This window comes from Ptychodera flava, chromosome 12 (genome assembly GCF_041260155.1).
Source record: "Ptychodera flava strain L36383 chromosome 12, AS_Pfla_20210202, whole genome shotgun sequence".
Classification (NCBI taxonomy): Eukaryota; Metazoa; Hemichordata; class Enteropneusta; family Ptychoderidae; genus Ptychodera; species Ptychodera flava.
This window is the reverse complement of record NC_091939.1, coordinates 19,266,005-19,288,217: the sequence shown is the minus strand read 5'-3', so window position 1 is coordinate 19,288,217 and position 22,213 is coordinate 19,266,005. Positions and strand designations below refer to the sequence as shown.

Sequence of the window (22,213 nt, the reverse complement as noted above, 5' to 3'; positions counted from 1 at the left end):
GCCAACTGCACAATTCCTCTATTTTTACAATTTTTGTTTCAATTCTCGAATACGAAACTCATCTTTACAGCAAAATACTTTCCAAAAGTCAACAATAGTTACAAGTCAACATTAGTTACAAGTTTATACACACTTTTGTGTTAGTATAGCAGTTCAAAAAATCGAATCATGTCTATCTCCTGCTGTGAAGTTTAATTTCTCAGTCGTTGTTATAATTGTGTAAACTTTAAGTGGAGGGTATAGCTAACCGGTTGATTTTGAAAAAAATTAACCGATAGTTATGTTTACATATTGATAATAAGCTATTCTAAATTGTTTGGAACATGTTGGAGGTGAAAACTGTTAGTAACTGCCCTGCCGACACCACTGGGAAATTCCCCCTCCTGCTAAAACATTTCTCTTTCCGTGCTTCCGTGAGAGGATATCTCCCATCACCTTCTGCTCTCCCCTCCAGACAGACCCACTGTCCTATTTTTGACGATAAAAGTTTGCCTTCCTCATCGTCAAACCGGGAAAAACCGAATCGTTTTCCCTGACTCAATCTTTTACATATCACTCTCAGGGACACAAAAAATGGAATTTCGCTGCTTGATAACGAGAAAAACTTCCTGCCCTCCTCCAAGAATTGGCTTCAGAACACAGTGTCACAAGTATTTGTCACCCTGTCGTAACGAAAACAAAACATCACTACAAAGAGCGAGAATTGCACGAGTGCTACGATAAATAAACACACAATGCAGACGAACAAACAAACAAACAAATAAACAAAAAACTTAATATGTACGCAGAAGGACTGTTTCGATCCAAATGAAGAAGGTTGTGGCATACTTTTGATCGGTTTTCAGCACCGTAATTAGAATTCATCTGAGTGAGAAATGTACTCTAACCGGGATTTAGAGCGACGTGAGATAAAAATTGAAAATAATCAATTTAGGGACCGTTCAGTTTTTACGGCCGGGGGCGGGCGGCAAAATCCAGGGGGGGGGGTCATCATAATTTTGGAATCCGCAAAGGGGGGTCATCGCTTTTTCACTGGTAGAAAGGGGGGGTCACCACATTTTCAAAAACATAATACCAACAATAAAGTTCACTTTATGCTATGGCCATGATCGACCCTCTTTACCAGCGGGCCGCCTTTGGCGGTCCACTACAATAAATATACATTATGTATTACCCATGACCCTCTTAACGGGCAGACGCCTTTGGCGGCCCACTCCAATTAGGTCTGTGCCGGCTGGCCGCCTGCGGCGGCCCACTACAATAAATTGACTTAATGTAAAACCCCATGGCAATCTTAATGACCGCACGCCTTCAGCAGCCCTGTCCAGTAAAGTTTACTTTATGCAATAGCCATGATCGACCCTCTTTACCGGCGGGCCACCTTTGGTGGCCCACTAGAATAAAGTTGACTTTACGTAATGGCCCATGACCCTCTTGACCGGAGGGCTGCCTTTGGCGAACCACTCCAATAAAGTTTACTTTATTGGAAATGAAGTTAAAAATTGCCTTACAGTCGTCCTAATCATCAGACGTTTCAATGGATGTGGCTGAGAAGTTTGTGCACTGGCATCTCAGCTACACGAATAAAGTGCGCCGCGTACCGTAGTTCAAATCCAAACCATGCGGGTAAATTTGACATATGGGTTTTGGTTATTTTTCAGGGGGGGGGGGTCATCAAATTTTTTCGTCTGACAAAGGGGGTGTCATCTTTTTTTCACGAAAAATGCAGGGGGGTCTATATTTTTTTGAACACCGGCGACAAGATTTTGCCGGCCCCCCGGCTGTAAAAACTGAACGCTCCCTTAATTAAACACATCACGGATCGTTTGACTAGTTCACATTATTTAACACCGTAAAAGCCTCACATACATCACCCTTGGTACTTTCGTTTGCGTGGCTTGATCTTGAAAAGCTTTTATATTCTCTGACAGTGACGACATGCACAACTTTTAACATTCTACTCTCATTAGGCCTATTTATGAACTATCAGCTTGAGCGGAGATACCCCTATTTGCATATTATATTAGAATTTCGTTCAAATGGAAGTGATGAGGGCGCTGTTCTACTTGACCGTTAGTGTGATTTTTCCTGTTTTTTGGGGGGCAATTTCAGCCCATTTTTTCCCAACAAACGATGTCAGAGACGTTTCTATGGTCATATAAAGCAGTTAAGTTTGTGCCTATGAATTTTTATCAACTTCTACGGCTTACTTTTGGTGCTATGTGTGTATTGTCGATCTATGGCTCGCTAAACATAGGCCTACTTTTGAGCTGCCGCAACTACATGCACAGCTGATTCTTGTGAATATTTTTACATAGTAGACAGTCTAATCATTATTTAAGCCCCCTAACTTAGTTTTATTCTTGTTCATGCCCTGCAAATCACTGCTTTGGCCTCGTGTAGGTCGTACACCGTCCGGCCATCAGAAGACAAGATGGCCGCTTATAGTGAGGAACGTGTTGCACTCCGCTGACGCCTTGCTCACGTTTACAAATTGTTTAGGCCCAAAGATTGCACAATATCACATATTTTACTGTTGTCAATCCAACTTATGTTATATTTATATTTGATGCTTGGGTTACAATTTCGCGGTAGTCCTCGTAGGCATTGGCTACCAATATTCCATTGGGTAACCGGAGAAGTCGGGCAGTTGCGAACTCTCGCCAGCGCCGATGGTGCCGACCAACTCGGCCAGTGCAGTGGGACTCGGCCAGGAGAAGTCTGCCACTCGCAACAATATGATTGCATACGCATTCTCTTCACAGTTGAATATGCCAAACAATTTTAACTTTTTACTACCATAGTTTTTGTTATTTTGTCGGTTTAATACTACCGGGTACTACGAACATTCAGAAAACAACTCAAAGTCGAAGAGCTCCCACGTCCACCCTGCAAAACATGTACGGTCTGCCTCCGTGTTTCTGCAGATCGCGCGCGTACCGTATTAAAGTTCAGGCAAACATTATGCCATTTCTTCAGTAAAATTCATGGCTTGATGACTCTTAACTAAGTTGCTTCGCCATCTCCTATGACTTTTTAACGAACTTCAAGTGTAACTATGACGAAGACTGCAAAACTCGCTACCACGATCGCGATACACCGCATCTTTAATTTTACCCATACGTGCGTTGAACTGTGATCTGTGAAGTTTGCAAACATTACGCTCATCTTATGAATGACATTTAGATCGCTTTCGTATATAACTTAAGTGAGACTTCAAAAAAGAAACACTAATATGGAGCATATATTCTAATAGGGTGCATACTGTACTGGCCGACTTCTCTTGTATTCGGTCATTGTCAACTGTCAGTGTCTGTCTGTTTGGAGTCGATGCAGGATGTGGTGGTCGGACATTCCCACGCCTGATTTTACTGACCCCTCAGCCTTTCAAGATAATAATATCGTTGTAAGAGTGGATTTGAGTGACCGTGATTTGTCACAGTTTTCCTTTTCACTGGTAACGGGTAGTATATCACTGTTCAGTTACCATGTTTCAACTCGTCAATGTTGACTGAAGTCCGATAGCATAAAGGCGAGTTTCAGTGCCATAGCGTTGTACGCTGTACTCGCGTACACTGGGCTGTACGATCAGCCTTGTACGGTAACACTAACAGCGCATACATGGCATCATGAAATCATGCCGCAAATATATGCGCACTGTCAGAAATTCACGAAACTTGTCACAAGCGTTGTTCAATAGCAAGTGGTTTGACACAACAAGTATTATTTTTGTTCAAGACCTGTATCAGTGTGTTTCGGGTCACAGTCTAAAAATAGCACACAGCTGAGAGGTATAAACCATCATTGCAACGTACGAATTCAGTGTCAATTATCATTAGTATTTATTTCTATCATGCATAGATACGATGAAATTACTCTCAAAAGTGTACATTACCTCATAGCATGTTCAATGTCGCATTAAATAATCATATTTGTGAGCTTTCGAGCCCATTTTCACGACCAAGTCGCTCGAACGACGTGTATTCCGACATATTGCTTGTTTACATTCAGAACGAGGCTCTGCAGCCTATTGAATTATGCAAATTTCTATACGTCCGCTCAAGCTGTATGGTAGACCAAGACAGACATTTCCTTTTTTCTCTCAAAATTTAGCTCTTTGATACCATGATTTGGCCCGAACCTATTGTGGTAATTACGGTAGTACGTGCCGTAATGCATAATATATATGTCTTTCTGTTTTCTAACTCAAGAAAATGAAATTTCACATGAACTTCATGCGTTAGTGTGACTGCTTTGAACTCCGTGTGCTGAAAGAATGCTGACGTCAGGATCACAATTTTATCGGCCTACCTTTTACTGAGTGTTGTCCCTGTGTGACTTCAACAAAAAGATGGCGACTTAAAGCCACATTCATAACGGTAACTTTGAAATTACCAAGCATCTCTAACCGAACCTAACATGAATATCTACTTTCGTTCAAAAGATATTTCGCCCATACCTGAAGGCTCACTGGGCATGCACAAGCGAAGGACCCCCCCTCCCCCTCCTTAAGAAAAACCGAAACACAGAAACAAAAAGTCTAAAATACAGGCGATTTTTGTCGTAGATTCTTGAAGTTTGATATTCAGTCCTGATAAAAGTCTGTCGTTACGAGTTAAATGAGCCCGCCATTTGTTTTTTTTTTTCTGCTCGTGAACAACATTGTTTTCATTTTATAAGTTGAATTCGGGAAACACACTGCAACAAAAAACAAGTGGTGCAAAATTATGTACGCAGAGAGGCGCTCTTCAGATATAGTGTTTTCTCGGGCGTGCTTGACCCAAGTCCTTGACCTTAAGATAGTCTTGAATGCAACACATAGTAAAACTGGGTAAATTTAACCTTTTGAAATATTGTTCAAGATAAAACATTAATTTGTAGACATTGCATGACATGCGTGTGAACTTGTTGCGAAAAGTATTTGATGACGTCGGCATCGACTGTCACAGCACACAGGTCTCTGATTGGTCATCGAAAGTGTAATTTGACATCGGTTATTCGTCGTGGTACATTCGGAAGTTTTCGTAACTTGGCAAACGCTGGACACACAAATGTGAAAAGGTAAGTGGTCGACGACAACAATCAGTGATTTCGCAGCTAATTTTACGCAATGTTTGGCGACATTTGGCAATAGAATGTATTTTGTGTAGTGTTTACCACTATAAACTAGACATTGTATCTGTATGTGTCAGAAAAAACTGATACATCTAACTTAAAATAGTGATGGAAACATGATGCTGAGCAGAGGATGGAAGATCGTGAAAGAATAACAACATGGTGGGGTGTCCATCGTGTGATTGATGAGCGAGGGACAAGGGAACTGCTAAACCGCCATGGCGCACAGACCCTTTTGGCAGTTCCAATGGATAGGGCCGAATCCGCCAAAGCTGTTGATATATACTGAGCATTTCGATGGTACAGAATGTTTAAAAATGAAAACTGTCAAACCCGTAAATGCGGGCTCATCGCGCGTCTTGACGTCACGTTTTTCCTTCAATTTAGTGATTGGGCCCTGTCCTGGGCAATAGCAATAAGTCGATCAAATGTGAAATTTTCTTGTCTAACCAGCTGCTCCACGCCGCACAGGTTTACAAGTATGGACAATTGTTCACTGTTTTCGACATTTTTGTAACTCATATGTATGACTGCTTCTGGCAGAAATGTCTTGAAACATGGGATGTACAGAGGAGCTGAGGCTGAGGCCGGGGGGCCAGCATCGACGACATGGTCACAACTACCCCAATTTGCATATTGCACATGGCTTGATTCTGCAAGCTTTGCACTTTTTTCTGCTGCCACAACCGATTGACGTTGAGCATGGTGTCCTATAAGTAGTCCGTTAACATGAACATTGAGACGAAATAATACTCAGAATATAGTAACGTAGTTTTGCAGGGGGGTACGGGTTGGACTGAGATAGGAGAATATTGTGTATGGCGGGGACATTGCGCAATGTGAGCTGAGACTGTACAAAAAAGTCACTATCTTAGCTTTTAGACTAGCCTACCAGGTTAGGTGAGGAATGTTCAAGAAAAGCTGCATTTTTTCCAAAACACTAAATTTATTAGGTAATACAAAAGACGCTATTAAACTGAGATACTGCAAAGAATGAAAATTGTTGTATTGAAAGTAGAGATGATTATGAATGTCAACTCCAACCCCTCCTACCTTGAGGCATAGTGGGGGATTTGGAAATTAGTCTGATATGAAGTTTGTCAAATGCCGCACCCCTGGGGCAAGATGATCTGGAAAATCCCTACCTAAAACAAGTAAATCCCCATTTCCCCCATCCCAGTGGATTGCCCCAATGGGTGGGACATTCATAAATTCTGTGCTTGTCCATGGATGAAAGTGACTAGGGGGATCAAAATGAGGCAATTGCCCCGCATAGTTTCATGGCAAACATGGTTTAATCCCCCACATTTGTCCCATATTACCACATTTGTCCCATATCACCCGAGGTTGAGTCCCTCAGGGATTACATTCACTGCTGCATTAAAGTATTAGATTTCTGGTTCCTTGCACATAATTTTTTACTCGACACAGGAAGTTTACTATTGCAGAATTTTTATGGAATTTCCATTTGTATATGATGTTGTTAGTTTCCTTATAGAAATGTATTTTGACATCATTTAATGCAAGACATCAAATGCTAGATAATACAGTGTCAAATGATGCGAGATTTTGTCAAGATCTTGAACAGTATGTGTTATGGTCTGTTGGTTGTCTTTTCAGCAAGTATGCAAATTAGCATTTGGTACACAAGTATATTAGCGCCACCAAACAATTCTAAATATCTTAGAATACATACAAATGATATACCTATAATCAGTTTTTATAGCTAGCTGTGGGTCCCAAGCTGTGGTGATGAGTTTTCTGATGAGTTTTCTGTCTTTCACGTAGTGAGTTTTGACTTTAACAAATAGTCACAGCTATGATAGATTCCATAGATTAGCAACAGAAATCATGTGCAAGCAGATAATTTTACACAATTTTTTGATCAATTTGCATCCTAATTATGTTCTGCCAATAATCAATAGCCTGGTTATCGGGAACCTACCATGACCAAAAACCTGGACAAAATTAACCAAAATACCAGCCTTCTGTCCTGACTGCACTTAGACTGCTAGATTAGATGCAGGACATGGATCATGTCACTACAGTCAAGTAGGCAGTGATTTCCAAACTTTTTTACCATGTGAAATTGGCAGATTTAACGGTTAACATGCAGTGGGCGTTATAACTGCTTCACAGTATGCTATCCATGTATTACTCTTTCTCATCATAAAACTCTCAGGGCTTGACAATTTTTTTTTCAGTTCACTAGTCCATGGGACAAGTGGATTTTCAATTTCACTTGTCCTCACAAAAATTTTACTTGTCCTCCATTTGTATGAATTTTACTAAGTAAAACTTTCCAATGAATAATGAAAACAGCCTGAGCCAATATTCATAGGCAGTATATTTCATTTTATTGCACTGTACACACCAAGTACACGTTGCATCAGTGTTCCAAAGCCTCAATGGCAACCATGACAGTTTTCGGGATGCAATATTCTAAGACACAAATCTCACAAACACCTTCCTCTGCTGACATCAGCACTTCCGTCTGCTACAATACAGATATAAAGTCTGTGTCATGAAGGTCATCCATTTGATCTCTTTTCAGGACAGCCACAATACTTGTGACAATTTCCGTAGCGGCTTTGTTATTTTGGTAATTTTCGCCGATGTTGATGCTGATTTTTTGTCAACAGTTCACATTGAAGGTACATATCATACATCGGCTTCCCGGGTTTGGCAATCATATAAATCCCGTCGTAAACAGATTAGTCAGTTTCTTGTGTCACTGGTCGTCAGTTCAGTTTACACATTGCGAGTGCGATCGGGGAGTTGGCAAGTGAAACCGTATCGGGCTCACCGAGACCCGCAAAATTTCAACAATCATTGTCCCCATCACGTTCTCATCTATGATGCGCCAAACAGTCCAAATTCCGTTGACTAGACTCGTGAGACCTTATCGATTCAACGCGAAACTTGTCGCATCCGTCAAGAAAAGCATTACACTTTCCCAGTGATTTGGCAATGGTAGGGTATTTGAGACAAGATGTACGGGACATTTTGGAGCCGTCATACCAAGGCCACTGCGCTTCCTATTTCAGGAGATAACATCTACGGCGTTTTTCCTCATCATAACGGTTATGTTTAGATCTTTTGTCAGAAACATTGTTCGAATCATCACATCATTGTTTCTCAGATGACCCACTCACACTGGCACTCATGGCGCCGCCCAAAATGTCATCTAAATCATCACGGCATCGTTTCTCTAGTTGCACGATGCCTTGTTCGCGTTAGTGGAAAAATCCCGTAAAATACTTACATTTACCGCGATCACTCCACAAACAGTCTGTCAAAAACATTCGTCTATGTCGCGAGGCAGCAGAAATTATTTTCAAGTACGTCACCATTGTCGATCGTCAACAAAAAGTATGGTTGGTATTTCCGATTTTCCTTACCTAATTTGTTGATGTAGAGCAGTCAGCATACAACAAAGAAATGCTGCTTATGCCAAATTTTGGACGAATATTTCATTGGACGATGAAACACTTTCATGTTGATCATTGAAAATTGCATCATTGTGTGAGTTGGCAAGTGAATCTCTGAAGAATGTCACAGTTGTATTTAAAAAAGTCTGTGATTGACGTTTATGTTGTGTCGATCTACTACAACGCAGATTGGGCAACACGTGCACAAACTTAGGTTCGCGTTGATGGCGATGTATAAACAACATGTCCGGCGGGCGACCAGATTTTATTTTTGACTTGCCCAAACGTAAATTTCACTTGTTCCGGCCATCAGGCCATAGGAATTGTCAAGCCCTGAACTCTACCAAGTTCCCTTGTAATGCTTTGGAAAAAGACACTCACATTTGTGTAGTAATTTACCGTATCATGCACAGTTTGCCAGAATATGGGCAAGCACATGCATTTCTGAACAAGCTTCATTCTGGTTACTATGTGCGTTGCTATCAGCAAACGTTCCATTCATGAACAAAGCCAGGGCGAGATTCAAACGTCTCCCCCTCCTTATGGTATGGAAGACCGTGAAGTTAGCGAAATTGGATATTTCTCAGGGTTTCATATTAAAATCCAGTGTTAACTGAGCATGTTACCGTTGATGTCTGCATTTTTGAAAGATTTAAAAATAAACTGAATATTAGATTGAGTGCGATCATGCGACAGATAAGCTAAGCCCAGCCACCAGCCATTGCTGAGCTTCAAGAACACAGTCATTTCATGGCAAAATCTTCATAAAATAAATGGTACAATATTTCTTTCAATTGAGCTTGGAAAAAATGAAAATGATGATATAATACTTCACATGTTAACTGGTCTATCCATTCTAAATTATTTCTTTGATTTCTTCTGCAGATTTCTGTATCATAGATTTGCAAACCTCAGGGTAAAGTAACATGTCCACAACTGGACGAGCACGTGGAAGAGCCCGCGGGCGTGCTCGTGGGGCAGACCAAGCAGGACAGGTTCGCCGACCAGGAGAGCCTGGTCCGACCCCTGCACCCGCCCCTGCTGCTGCAGCAGCTGCTGCACCACCTCCAACTCTGGCTGCAACTGCCCGTGCACCACCACCAGCTGAACCACAGGCACCCCCTGCACCAGGACGCGGCCGATCTCGGGGAGGTCTGACACAAGCTCCTGCCCCAGGAGGAGGTAAAGTGCTGTTATTGATCATTCAGCTATTGCCTCTATGGCTCTCCCATAATGCAGGATTACTTGCTTGTATCTAGGCAGGGTTTATTTATTAGCAGTTGTGTGATTTGATTAACAGTTAGAAGTAAACTATGATCACTGATAGAGTAGAATGGGTTGCGAATTGCACATATTGAACTTTATTTGTTTTACACTTCTCCTGTTCTGCTGAGAACCAAGGACAACTGCTGATTTTGAGCCTATCGTTGCATATGATTTAAGTTTGCATTGAACGACTTCTGTTGATCATATTCACTATGTACTAGCCCATGAATCAGTTGAAATGGTAAGGTTGCTCCTGAAACCTCTGGCGAAGGAGATAATGGTAGTGCTTTCATTACTCTGACAAATTAGATGTGATTTCTTTCATACATGCCACAGGTCTTTGATGATAGCCTGTATTTGAATACTTATGAATGATGTAGTTTTTGAGTGGCTGTTAATCTGACAATCTGTCAGCAACTTCTTGTAATGTAGTAGAGAGAAGGTGTGTTAACAGATTGATACCATTTTCCAGCTGGAGCAGCAGCTGCTGTCACTGGTATGGGCATACTGGCTCAGTTAGCAAACTTATCCATTGGTGGTCCTCAGCGCAGCAGATTCAGTAGGCGAGATGATGTAGTGTTACCAATAGAGCCCAAGACTAGACCTGCTCACATTCAGGATAAGACAGGTAATGTTCAAGATAGATTACAACTCCTGTTACCTGTGCTGTAAATTTTTTTTTGAAAATGTCTATCCAGCAAAGTTGTGCTGAAAATCCGTCACTCTGCATATTTTGCAATAACATGTTTCTCTGAGAATTCTGAATGGATATTGCTGATCTTTATTGATGTAGATTTTAAGCAACAGTGACATAGAATTTATTTTTATTATGTGGATACTTGACTTTCTGAATATACACAGTGTAAGTTTGCACATGTTGTTTACTGTACGAAACTTCCTTAAAAGAAACCCTTCAAAAACTTCACTGACCCTGTATAACTTTACTCCTGTCCTGTCCACTAAACTGCACACAACTCTGCCAGTCCCTTGATTGCATGTGCCTGCATCTGTTCCATATTTCTCCTGTAACATCCTTCAGGCAAAAGTGGGCAACCGATCCGTTTGATGACAAACTTCTTCAAACTGAAAACTCGTAAAGAGTGGTGTCTGTACCAGTACCATGTGCAGTTCAATCCTGAGATTGACTACAAAAACCTGCGATACCACCTCTTAAATGAGCATGATGATCTGCTGAAACGACCCAGAGCATTTGATGGTATGATGCTGTTTCTTCCAAGAAGACTGGAACAGAAGGTAAGTGTTTGTATTCATGTAGTTGTCACTTAGTCCGGGGTGTGGGGGGTGGCTATAGGGTGTCTTGATACACTGTCGGGAAGAACGTTGGACCAGAACAGACAGCAACAGGTGCACAAAAATGCTCTTAAGTTGTCGTACTTTATTTGTGTCGAGTACAGTCTAACAATAGTAATCTGATCACTTTTGTTGGTGATCTCTGAAAGTTCTTGGTCAGGCCTCCAAGTGGTCTCTGTCTAACTTGCTAATCTGCATAGCTTACAGAGTGAAAATTTACATATTCCCATCACTTTGGTATGCGTCTTTATATATAATTAACTAAAGACGAGTTGACAAAAGAGATTCTCACAATGCGACTTCATGTAGGGATTACAGTTGATCAGAGTCATCGTCAATTGTATTGACTCTATGGAGAAAAATAAATTTTTTGAATTTCAATTAACTTTAAGGAGAAAAATATAATTTTCGAATTTTGAAAAATCAAGCCAGTGAGTTGTTACACCAAGAGCTTTAAAATGAGCCCCAACAAGTGGTATATCAGAAAAGAATTGCAAAAGTTTGAACATCTAAATTTGTGTCCCCGAGGTGCATTCTACCTTAAACAGAGGATCTTGTCTTAAACAGAGAACTTTCTGTCCGCAGGTTACAGAGTTGACTTCTACACGCAGAAGTGATGGTGCTAAAATCAACATCACCATAACACTCACCAATGAGCTGCCACCTACATCCCCAACGTGCCTGCACCTCTACAATCTGATATTCAGAAAGTAAGTGAATCTGACGGCGTCAATGTATCAGTTGCCCAGATGAAATGATTTTTGGTGTCTTTGAAAAATGATGACAATATGGCGCGACAAGGATATTTACTGTGAACTCAGCACTGTAGTGATGACAAATATGTAATCAGCTTTTATCAGTTCGAGACACAAATGATTATCTTAATGGTCATCCCATCATGCAGGTAATAGTATGCAGTGTTGCTAATGGCTCCTGTAATTTGAATATTACTTACTTCCCAGGGGGCCTTTGCACCCTATGGAAGTCATGATTTGCTCATGTTTGTTGATGATTTCATTATTGTGTGCTCTTTTCTCTATCAAGGATTCTGGGTTTGATTGATATGAAACAGATCGGTAGAAATTATTACAACCCATTAGATCCAGCAGTCATTCCTGCACATAGGTAAGTACCAGGACAGAGTACAACTCAGAAATGTTATGCTGTTGATCTATGCGTATAAACTCATAGCAGTGCCTGTTACTATAAAACTTTTAGGCTTTTTGAATAGGCACTACAAGTAAGCTTAAGGAGACCAAACAGTAATATGTATATTGGTTGGAATAATAACAGAAGTGTAAAAAAGTCATTATTTCCTTGTTGGAATTCAAAGAATCATTGAAAAAGGAAAGAAATGTACATGTACAAAACCATGTATTTTGTCGATATTTGAATACATAAAGCAAGAGAGAGCAACCCAAGAAACGGGCAATATACTTTCGGATCTTTATGAATACCTGGCAATGGTGTTTCACTTTGCAGACTAGAACTCTGGCCAGGATTCGTCACATCCATATTGCAGTATGAAACCCATGTTATGCTGTGTGCAGACGTATCCCACAAGATCCTTAGAACAGACACTGTACTGGACCTGTTGTATGAGATGTACGAACGCCGGCGTGGGAACTTCCATGATGATGCAACTAAGAGATTAGTTGGAGAAATTGTTCTCACCAGGTATATAAATGTCATTGAAATCTTCAGGTTCATGGAGATGCTAATTTGGTGTCCTAGCCATGTAAAGGCTTTTGCAGGCATGAGAAATTTCCAAAAAACAAGAAGAAAATTTATAATGTCTTCCCTACTGGAACTGATGACCACTTTCTGAAAAGGAATGCTTCCTCTCTTTATTTTCTGTATGCAGTCTCATTTCATATTTTCAAAATGCCTCATTACACTGGGGAAAAAAGTATATGGTGGCCTTACTGAATTGTACTGTCAAATTAAATTAGTATGTGCCATTTGTAGTATAGTATATGAAAAATCACACTTAACCCTTTGAGTGCTGTAATTTTTCCCACCAAAATTTAAGTGCAACATTTTACCAATTTTTATGAATTTTCCTATAATTTCTTTGATAATTTTGAACCAAATGGATATCACATTTCATTGGCTGCAGCTTATCAAAATTTTTGTAAAAATCTGAAAAAAATTTACTGGGTATATTTTTTAAAGGTGACAAAAATTGACTTTGGTGCTCAAAGGGTTAATTGTTCATGCAGCTAACTTTTAAAATGCTCGTGAGGGTTAATGAAATGCCTTCATATTCATGAATTCTTATCAGACCAATTTTATTGTATAGAGAACATGTCTAATAGTAGGTATAATGGTTACTATTATCATCTGTAAAGTGTCCTTCCCTGAACAACCAGTAAATATTTAAATGATACGGATACAGATGTTGCCACAAAGACTTTGAAATAATAACATGCTTTGTCTGTACACACAGATACAACAACAAGACGTACCGTATTGATGATATCGACTGGTCAAGCAACCCACAAAGTAAGTTCCAAAGCGCCGATGGGTCAGAGTTGAGCTATGTGGAGTACTATTCCAAGGCCTATAACAAGACAATCACAGACCTGGATCAACCTCTGCTGGTCAGCAAACCAAAGAAAAGAGTAAGTGCATAAATGTGGAGTATTTCCTCCGGAAACTGGTGAAAAGTATTTTGTCTGTAGTATATAAACAATCATGTATGATCTGAAGAATACAGTATTTGTAACGTCATAACTGTTACTGTTGGCTTCCTCATATGACATTGAAGAAGGCAGCCACTTTTCAAATGTTTTTGTGCGTGATTCATATCCTCCATCCTTCTTGGCCCCTCCTCACCAATCTTTCTTGTGTTTCCTAAAACGCGATGACACAGTTGATAACCATCTCCTTGTTTATGTCAAAGGACGAAAAACGCGGCATGGGACCGATCAACCTGATCCCTGAGCTGTGTACCCTGACTGGGCTCACTGATGAAGTGCGTGCAGATTTCAACGTGATGAAGGACATCGCAACGCACACCAGAGTGTCACCTGACCAACGTCAAAACACTCTGCAACGGTTCATGATGAAGATCAAGTCCAATGCAGAGGCATCTAAGGAGCTGTCAAATTGGGGCCTGCAGTTTGATGACAGCTTGCTTCAGTTCCAAGGACGTGTCGTTCCTCCCGAGAAGATCTTTGGACAAGACAGATCGGTGAGCAAGTACCATTTATGTAGAAGTTAAACAATCACAATTTACTGAAATGGGTCAGTAGTAAAATGGTTTTGGTAAAAGATTCATCAGCAAAACTTGAAGTTGATGAAGCAGTTGCCACCATCGTTGTCTGTGACATAAGCATCTTTAAGTTTTAGGTGGTGAATACAAAAGGAGACAGTGACATTTTAAAATATGAATGCAAACATAGTTCAACATGTATTCCAGATGAACAATAGATTGCATATCTACGCACATAAATTATCGATGAGACTGAGATCAGTTTGACATTCTATGTGTGGTATCTTTTATGTTGTGTAGAAATAGTTATTAGTTGTAAAAAGTATACATCTTCCTCCCGATTTTAATATTTGAGGTGGAATACGATTTTTGCCCTTCACAGTTCAACTACAAGCCAGCTGATGCTGAGTGGTCCCGTGAACTACGTGGAATGCCCTTGACTTCATGCGTCAACTTACAACACTGGATCCTGGTCTTCACTCGCAAAGATGCACCAAAGGCTCAGGACTTCTTGCAGAACTTGATGCGTGTGGTTGGTCCCATGGGCATGAAATGCAACCAACCCATCATGTATGTATACTTTGTCGAACATGAATCTGTATGGATATTTACCATGCATTTTGTTACAAAGAGTGTACACAGATTGTCCCACAAGATATTTACTCAAGTAAGAGTATGTTGACAGCTGATGTAGGTGATCATTACATAGAACACGCTCAAAAGCTGAGTTCATTGCCAGCAGATGCAAACAGAAATTCTCTTTGCAAGAAACCAGGGCGGGTAAGTGACAGCCTAGAGTGGTAAAATGACAACAGAGAGTGGTTAAATGACAGGGGAGGGGTAAGTTAAATGACAGCGGGGGGAAATGGTTTGAATAAGAGTTAGTTCAGAAAGAAGCCCTTAGAGAAAAATTTGCTGGTGGTGAGTGATAGTGAAAATATGACCACTGAGTATGTAAAACGTAAATTTTTTTGATGCAATTCAAATGTACAGGTGTGAATCACAAGACGATCGTTCAGAGTCCTATTTGAGAACCATCAGAGAGCAGATGAATTCTTCCATTCAGATGGTAAGTTACTGTATTTTCACATCAGAGTGAACTTCAAAATTTGAGCAGAGTTGGAGAAAAAAATATTTTCAGTAATTGTAATATCTATCTGCGAATAATTGAAAAGAGTACACTATCTATAATGACGATCAGGAAAGTTCTTGATATCAGATCGCTGGTCAGGCTGAAAACTTGCAGCATATATGAAATGCTTGAACTTTAAATGAAAGATAATGTGTGTTCACTTCTTTTTGGTGGTTCTTTTGGGTAGGTTGTATGCATCCTGCCGACCAACAGAAAGGATCGTTACGATGCCATCAAAAAGTTCTGCTGTGTTGACCACCCAGTACCCAGCCAAGTCATCGTTGGACGCACTCTTGCCAAAAGACAAATGTTGATGTCAGTGGCAACCAAGATTGCCATGCAGCTGAACTGCAAGCTAGGGGGAGAATTATGGGCTTTGGAAATTCCTGTAAGTTAAAATTAGTTGGTCACTACCAATTTGCATATATCAATATGTGATGAAAAAACGTGTCTATCATGTTGTCCTAGGAACATATGCAGCCTTTAGTCTCTGCAGTGAACTTTTTTGGTGCCTTTGATGCCACGGATAGACAGACGAACAAAGAAATTGTGCAATTCATAATTTTGGCTATGCACAGTCACAATTAGGATTTTTTCCACGTTAGTTCAGGCATTCTGTCCCTGCTTCAGATCACAAATATTTCAATATGTATAATTATGTCAATGTCAAGGAAAGTTCAGAAAATATTTGCGATATGACAAGCTGGTAGCTTGTACAATACAATTCAAATCTTGCAAAAAAAAACTAGTCTCCCCGGCGCCAGCGGCCATGGCAAGCAAGCTCGGCAGGGGCGCCGACGCATCTGCCGGGCAGAGCTCTGCCCCCCGTTCATCCACTGTACACCGACCCCCCTGACTATAGCTATATAGTATTGTAAGTTAGTTTGCACTCACTGAAGTATGCAAGTTAGATGACTGACATGTTAACAATTCATGTATTGCTTCTTGTGAAAGTAAAGATGGATATCTACCTCAATGTTTCCTCTTCCTGTACCTACAGCTGTCAAACACTATGGTTGTTGGAATTGATTGCTACCATGATTCACTTACCAAGGGTCAGTCCATCGGAGCATTTGTTGCCAGCACCAACAAGAATATGACAAGGTAAGAGGCCTTAGCTGAGTAAAATTTGTGACAAAACTTAGTGCGTTGGTAGGGCAAAGACAGTTAATTAAATTAACTGTAACGTTGTGCCTGCCATGTTTTAATATGTCAATGAAACCATTTACTGTATACGCATGATACTCAATCACCATCCAGATTTTTTGAAATGTTTGTTGTCCAAACACTTGTCAGCATTTTAAAGTTCTAACAACCTATTGTGCAGTTGATGGCGTTTTGCAGACGGTCAGATTACAAATTTTTGTAAGATTTCCCACTTCCAGACTTTTGTGCAGAGGGGGGGTCTGGTGATTGGCAGTAAGTTTTGTCAGTTATGCGAATGTTAGTAATCCATATCTTCTTAGTATAGAGTAAAGTTTTCTGTGTACAACACGAAGTCACACAGACTAAATTATAAATGTTGCTAACTGACAGGAGAGGGATTGTCTATACTCAAAAAGGAAATGATCTTGATGTTGTCTTTCTCAGAATCTAAAGATCAAATGCGCCCTCTAGAGTTGCATTCTCCACATGTAAGACATGGCTCAGTTTGCTACAACACTTGTCATGAAACAATAGTTAATTGTAATTTGTTCATGTCATCTGTAGATTCCACTCCAGGGTGACTTTTCAACATACTGGTCAGGAGCTGATTGATGGTCTCAAAGTGTGCATGAACGGTAAGCATTTTCTCAGATGGACAGCGTGTTTCACGTGAGCTTCATGTATGTCCTCTTGATTTTGGACAAAGTATCTGAGACCATTCCAGATAAGATGTCAGGCAAAGTGCTGAAAAAAGGCTGTACAATCACACCATATAGCCACTGAGTATAAGATGCAGAAAAACTCAACACCTTGATGGAAAACTTTATTCATAGCAGAAATTTTGCTGCAAGACTGAGTTTCATGAAAAGCACTTTCCTTTGAAATAGTTCACTGTTCAGGTGCAGCCAGCAAAGCTGTAATGTGCAAAAAGACGTTTGTGTGCGGATTTTCAGCGGGGAGGCAAATAAAAACCTACAAGCTGGCAGGGAGAAAAAATTTAATTTTTACAGGGGGCATGGAAAAAAATTGAGTCTTTACAGTGGGCAGGGAGAAAATTTCATGCAGTTGGTCCTAGAAAAGGAGGGGAATGGTGTGATTGCTAGAACTTCAGGGAAGATTAAGGGCCTTACTTAGAGGGGAGCAATGCCTAAAGGTTGAAAAAGTATAACAGTCAAGTAGCTTACACTGAGCAAGGATGTATATTACATCCATGCACTGAACAAATGTACACTTTGTGGTAGGTCAATTTGTTACATAAATGTAATGTTCACGTAGGAATAAGTACATCTTGTGAACAATTGGGAACTTTCATTAATGGGGATAAGGCAGAAGTGAACTGTTGTGGGGAGCAGGCAGACTATAGATACTGGAGGGCAGTGGGCATCATAATTCAGTGGGAGGGCATATTTTCCGCATATGCCTGTGGGAGGGCCATTACGAACAGCTCTTTTTGCCCCTCCAAATTTTAAGGTCAAGGTCAAAAAAAGAAAAATTTGTATATCAAACTTCGATATATTTTTTGTGATGATTTTGTAAATTTAACCTAATTTACCAGTTCGATGCACTTGACAGCTTTCAAGACCTTGAACCTTTTAATCATCTGCATAACAATAACTTTTCTTTGGCAGCCTCACTGAAGAAGTACCACGAAATCAACAAGACCCTGCCAGAGAGAATCTTTGTATACCGTGATGGTGTTGGTGATGGTCAGTTGCCAGCTGTGGTAGAACACGAAATTCCACAACTACTGGATTGCTTCAAGCAGCTTGGTGCTGATTACAAGTAAACATGACAATATTGTTCATTTGTCTCCTGGCTAGATTTGAAATTGAGGTGGAATCTATTAAATCTCACAGCAGAATTGCACAGGATAGTTTCAAAATATGAAAGGGAAAATTTCAAAGAATGTGAAAAATGTTATGGAAAATTGGGAACTGGCTACCAAGTGAAAATTTTTTCTCGGTTCAGTTGATCAAAGACACTGGAAATAGAAGATTGTAATCTTATAAACTGGTCGGCAAGACTTCAAATAAATAAATTGTGTCAAAAACTTGTACTAGATCATAGACAAATTTGATAAAATTGTTTCAAAACAATTGCAATAGTAAAGCCTATCTTGTAAATTCTGTGTTTGTCTTTCCTTTTGACAGCCCCAAGGTAGCAGTCGTTATCGTCAAGAAGCGTGTCAATGCAAGATTCTTCAATGCAGCTGGCCAAGGTCTGACTAATCCGCCACCTGGTACTGTCATTGATACTGAAGTCACCCGTCCTGAATGGTTAGTAAAGCAATGATTACAAAGGACAATTTTCCCAAGTTTTGAAGTCTAGATTTGTTTCCTCTGATGTAGCACTGTGTGAATGCAATGACTTTATGTGGTTTGTTGTTTGTGAATTGTTAACCTAGACAAAATGAGGTTTCAAATTTTAAAACATATTTTATATCTATTAATGTAAAGAATTACAGTGGCAAGAGCTAGATATTGATAAGGTTGTATTGTATATGATCTAATTTGTTCCTAAATATACACCACTTGTTTCAAATATTCCTTCATAAGTGGCAGGTTCTCAAAGACAAAAATAATACACCTTACACAAACTCTTTTCACACTGAACAACCAGTTTCCTCTAATGACCTACAGGCTTGTGGTATCAGTTAAAGCTGTTTACTAATTAATGAAATCTTAGAACACATTTGAAATTACAAATCCCCAGATAGATTGAAGAGTTTGTGTAGTGTTTATTATTTTTTTGGGGGGGGTTTTTACCAAATTAAGGAATTACATTGTGTTTGTGTGTCAGCTTTTATTATCGATGATCCCTAATCAAAGACAGATTTAAATGCCATACTTCTTATGCATTTTAATAAGTCCAATGCAAACAAGGTGTTTTCTGTTGCATCAATTCCTATGGCGGTGTAAATAGGGCTGGTGGTTTGAATTTTCCCATCATGCAGCAGTATGTCAAAGGTCAGACTCTGAATAATCTTTTTGACAGGTTTGACTTCTACCTGGTGTCTCAGTCAGTGCGTCAAGGCACTGTGACCCCAACTCATTACCATGTTGCCTGGGAAACCACTGGACTAAAGCCGGAGTACATTCAGAGACTGACTTACAAACTGACTCATCTGTACTTCAACTGGCCTGTAAGTATTGCAAATGTGTTTCAAAACTGAAATATTTTTCCCAGCTACTTTCGCTTCAGAAACAAATTGTTAAAATTCATTCAATATTCGTCAGTTCATCAAGTCCCAGATTTAAGCAGTGGTAGAAATTTGAATTTCAACTGTTCTGAGTTAACTTCACGCCTTTGATGTTTCCAGTTATACCTCTAAAAATATTTGTGAATTTGACGAATGAACTGTGAGTTTATCAAATTGATGAAAAGATCCCAATATAATCATGTTTTAGAGTGAGTCAAGTTTGTCATGTTGTTTTGACAAGAATGGTGCAATGAGATATATTGTTGTCCAGTGTTAAAGGGAAAGTGATGTTTGACCATTAAACTGGATTTTCTTGAAGACAACAGATGTCGGCAGAATGTTTTACCAACCTAGAAAGTTGCTCAGCAATTAATGTATCAAGTTCAGATCAAATTCATAGTCACTGCATGTCTTTATCATGGGCTAGAAACAAACAAAAAATATTTTTCCAAACAATGAAAGTTGCAGTGCAGATGTGTTTGTGAACGATTTTGGAAGCGTTTGGAAGAAATGTATCTCAATACCTGCTGCCAATCCTCACATAATTTTCCCAGGCCTCAGATGGCATATGACATATCTGTGATTTGTGTATAAGCCAAACAGTCACATTTTCCAGTAACTTTTCAGATTAGTTTTGGTTTTGGAGGATTGTTACGCAATGTGTTGTTTTTCTGTTCACAGGGTACCATTCGTGTGCCAGCACCCTGTCAGTATGCACACAAGCTAGCATTCTTGGTTGGACAGAGTCTACACAGAGAACCCAGCCTGGCTCTGGCAGACCGGCTCTACTTCCTGTAAAACAAAATGTGTGGAGCAAGAAGAGACTTCTAAAGAAACCATGTAGAAAGGAGGAGAAAGTTTAACTAGTGATATGCAATTATGTTTAGTTCAATCATTGTCAAACAGGGTACAAGGCAGAACTGTTTAAATTCAGCCAGTTTTAATTGGAAACATTTTCTTGTCAGAAATTTACGATGTTTTGATTAGATTCACATCAGTATAAGCAAAGAATTCAAAGTGATGAAGTAACCAGTTTATTTTGCTAATCATGTTTTCCTAAACATTCCAAGTCTTAGAAGAGATTAAGGATGAATCACTTGATCTAGAAACAAAGCAATTAAAAGTAAGAAAGCTTTTCTGGTTCCCATGAGAGTTCAGAGCTGGATATATGCTAGCATCATGAAGTTTTTCTTTACCATATATGTGAAGTTCATTAAGGCATATTTTTTGCCTTTCTACAAAGCATTCCCCTTATATTCAAGAAGAAAGGGACTCAGGTGTTTATTAGTGTTTAAAAGTTTAAAAATAGTTGACTGTGTTGTCATATAACCCCGGTATCGAAACTAAAGTATGGATAACTTTTTCTCACTTGTTTTGAATGCAAAAATCAGTAACTGGGAAAACTGAGCTGACAGGAAAAGAGATACAGCAACCCCATATCCAAGCTTTATTCCTCAAAGCAAGCTTCAAGTCAGTTACCAGTAAAATCTCAATCTGTCAGAAAAGCTGTTATATTCTTGACCTTCAAATAGTCTGTCATCAACAACTTCTGGAGGAATTTTTTTGTCATTACAAAGTTTTCAAGCAAAGTGTCAACTCTGTCAAAGACTGTTATCAAGGATGCCAAAAGATCCAAAAACAAACTTACAGAACCACCTGTTTTGCAAACATTTCTGTATGTCAGTTGTTAGTTTACAAAATATTATGTAGGCAGTGTTTTGAATACCCTTGAATCATCTTTATATTTGTGCAGATTTAACATCAGTTGCATTTTGAATATTTTATGTGAACAAGCAATGGCTGTGTATCAAAAAAGGAAACAGTTGACGAGAGACCTCAGTTCTGTCACGGACAAGTGCCATGAGAGAGAGACCTCAATCCTATCATGGTCAAAACATTTTGAGAGAGACGGGCCTCAATCCTTGAAATGCGTTAAAAAGTGGGCGGTGATCCGAGTCTGAGATACTAAAATCACACAGTCTTGTATTGCATCATGATCAGTTTTCTATCAATGACCCACAGCATCTTTAATTCTTTCCAAATTACCACACGATTAAGTGATAAACTGCTTTCAAAATTACCACATGATTTACCGGTAAACTGCTTCCCACTCCAGACAAACAGACATAGTTATAGAGCGAGAGAGGAAGTGAGTTATGTTAGAACTTCTGTAGCATGTATTAGCTTTGTATGAGTGAGATGTTTGCTTTTCTGTGTCAAATGAGATCAAGTCTCAGGTACCTAGGTAAAGATGATGTTTTCAGGTTATTGTCCATTCTCTTTACTCCAAATATATAATCACAAATATATTGTCTTTTATATTTTTAATATATTTTATGTCTTTCAGTAGATGTTAGTGTTATTGTTGATGTCCAACAAATAAAATGGCATCAGAA

At 39.6% G+C, this 22,213-nt stretch overlaps 1 protein-coding gene across 1 annotated transcript; it reads left to right on the top strand.

Moving 5' to 3' along the window:
* Positions 1-5,024: 5,024 nt before the first annotated feature.
* On the top strand, positions 5,025-22,213 carry LOC139145299 (piwi-like protein 1). Its single transcript, XM_070716348.1, has 18 exons — positions 5,025-5,061; positions 9,432-9,728; positions 10,285-10,440; positions 10,852-11,066; positions 11,709-11,833; positions 12,168-12,248; positions 12,606-12,800; positions 13,573-13,747; positions 14,029-14,319; positions 14,723-14,910; positions 15,334-15,409; positions 15,660-15,860; positions 16,473-16,576; positions 17,183-17,253; positions 18,247-18,400; positions 18,769-18,894; positions 19,613-19,760; positions 20,499-22,213. Exons 2-18 carry the CDS (start codon positions 9,473-9,475, stop codon positions 20,613-20,615), a joined length of 2,679 nt encoding a protein of 892 aa, XP_070572449.1. The 5' UTR covers positions 5,025-5,061; positions 9,432-9,472; the 3' UTR covers positions 20,616-22,213.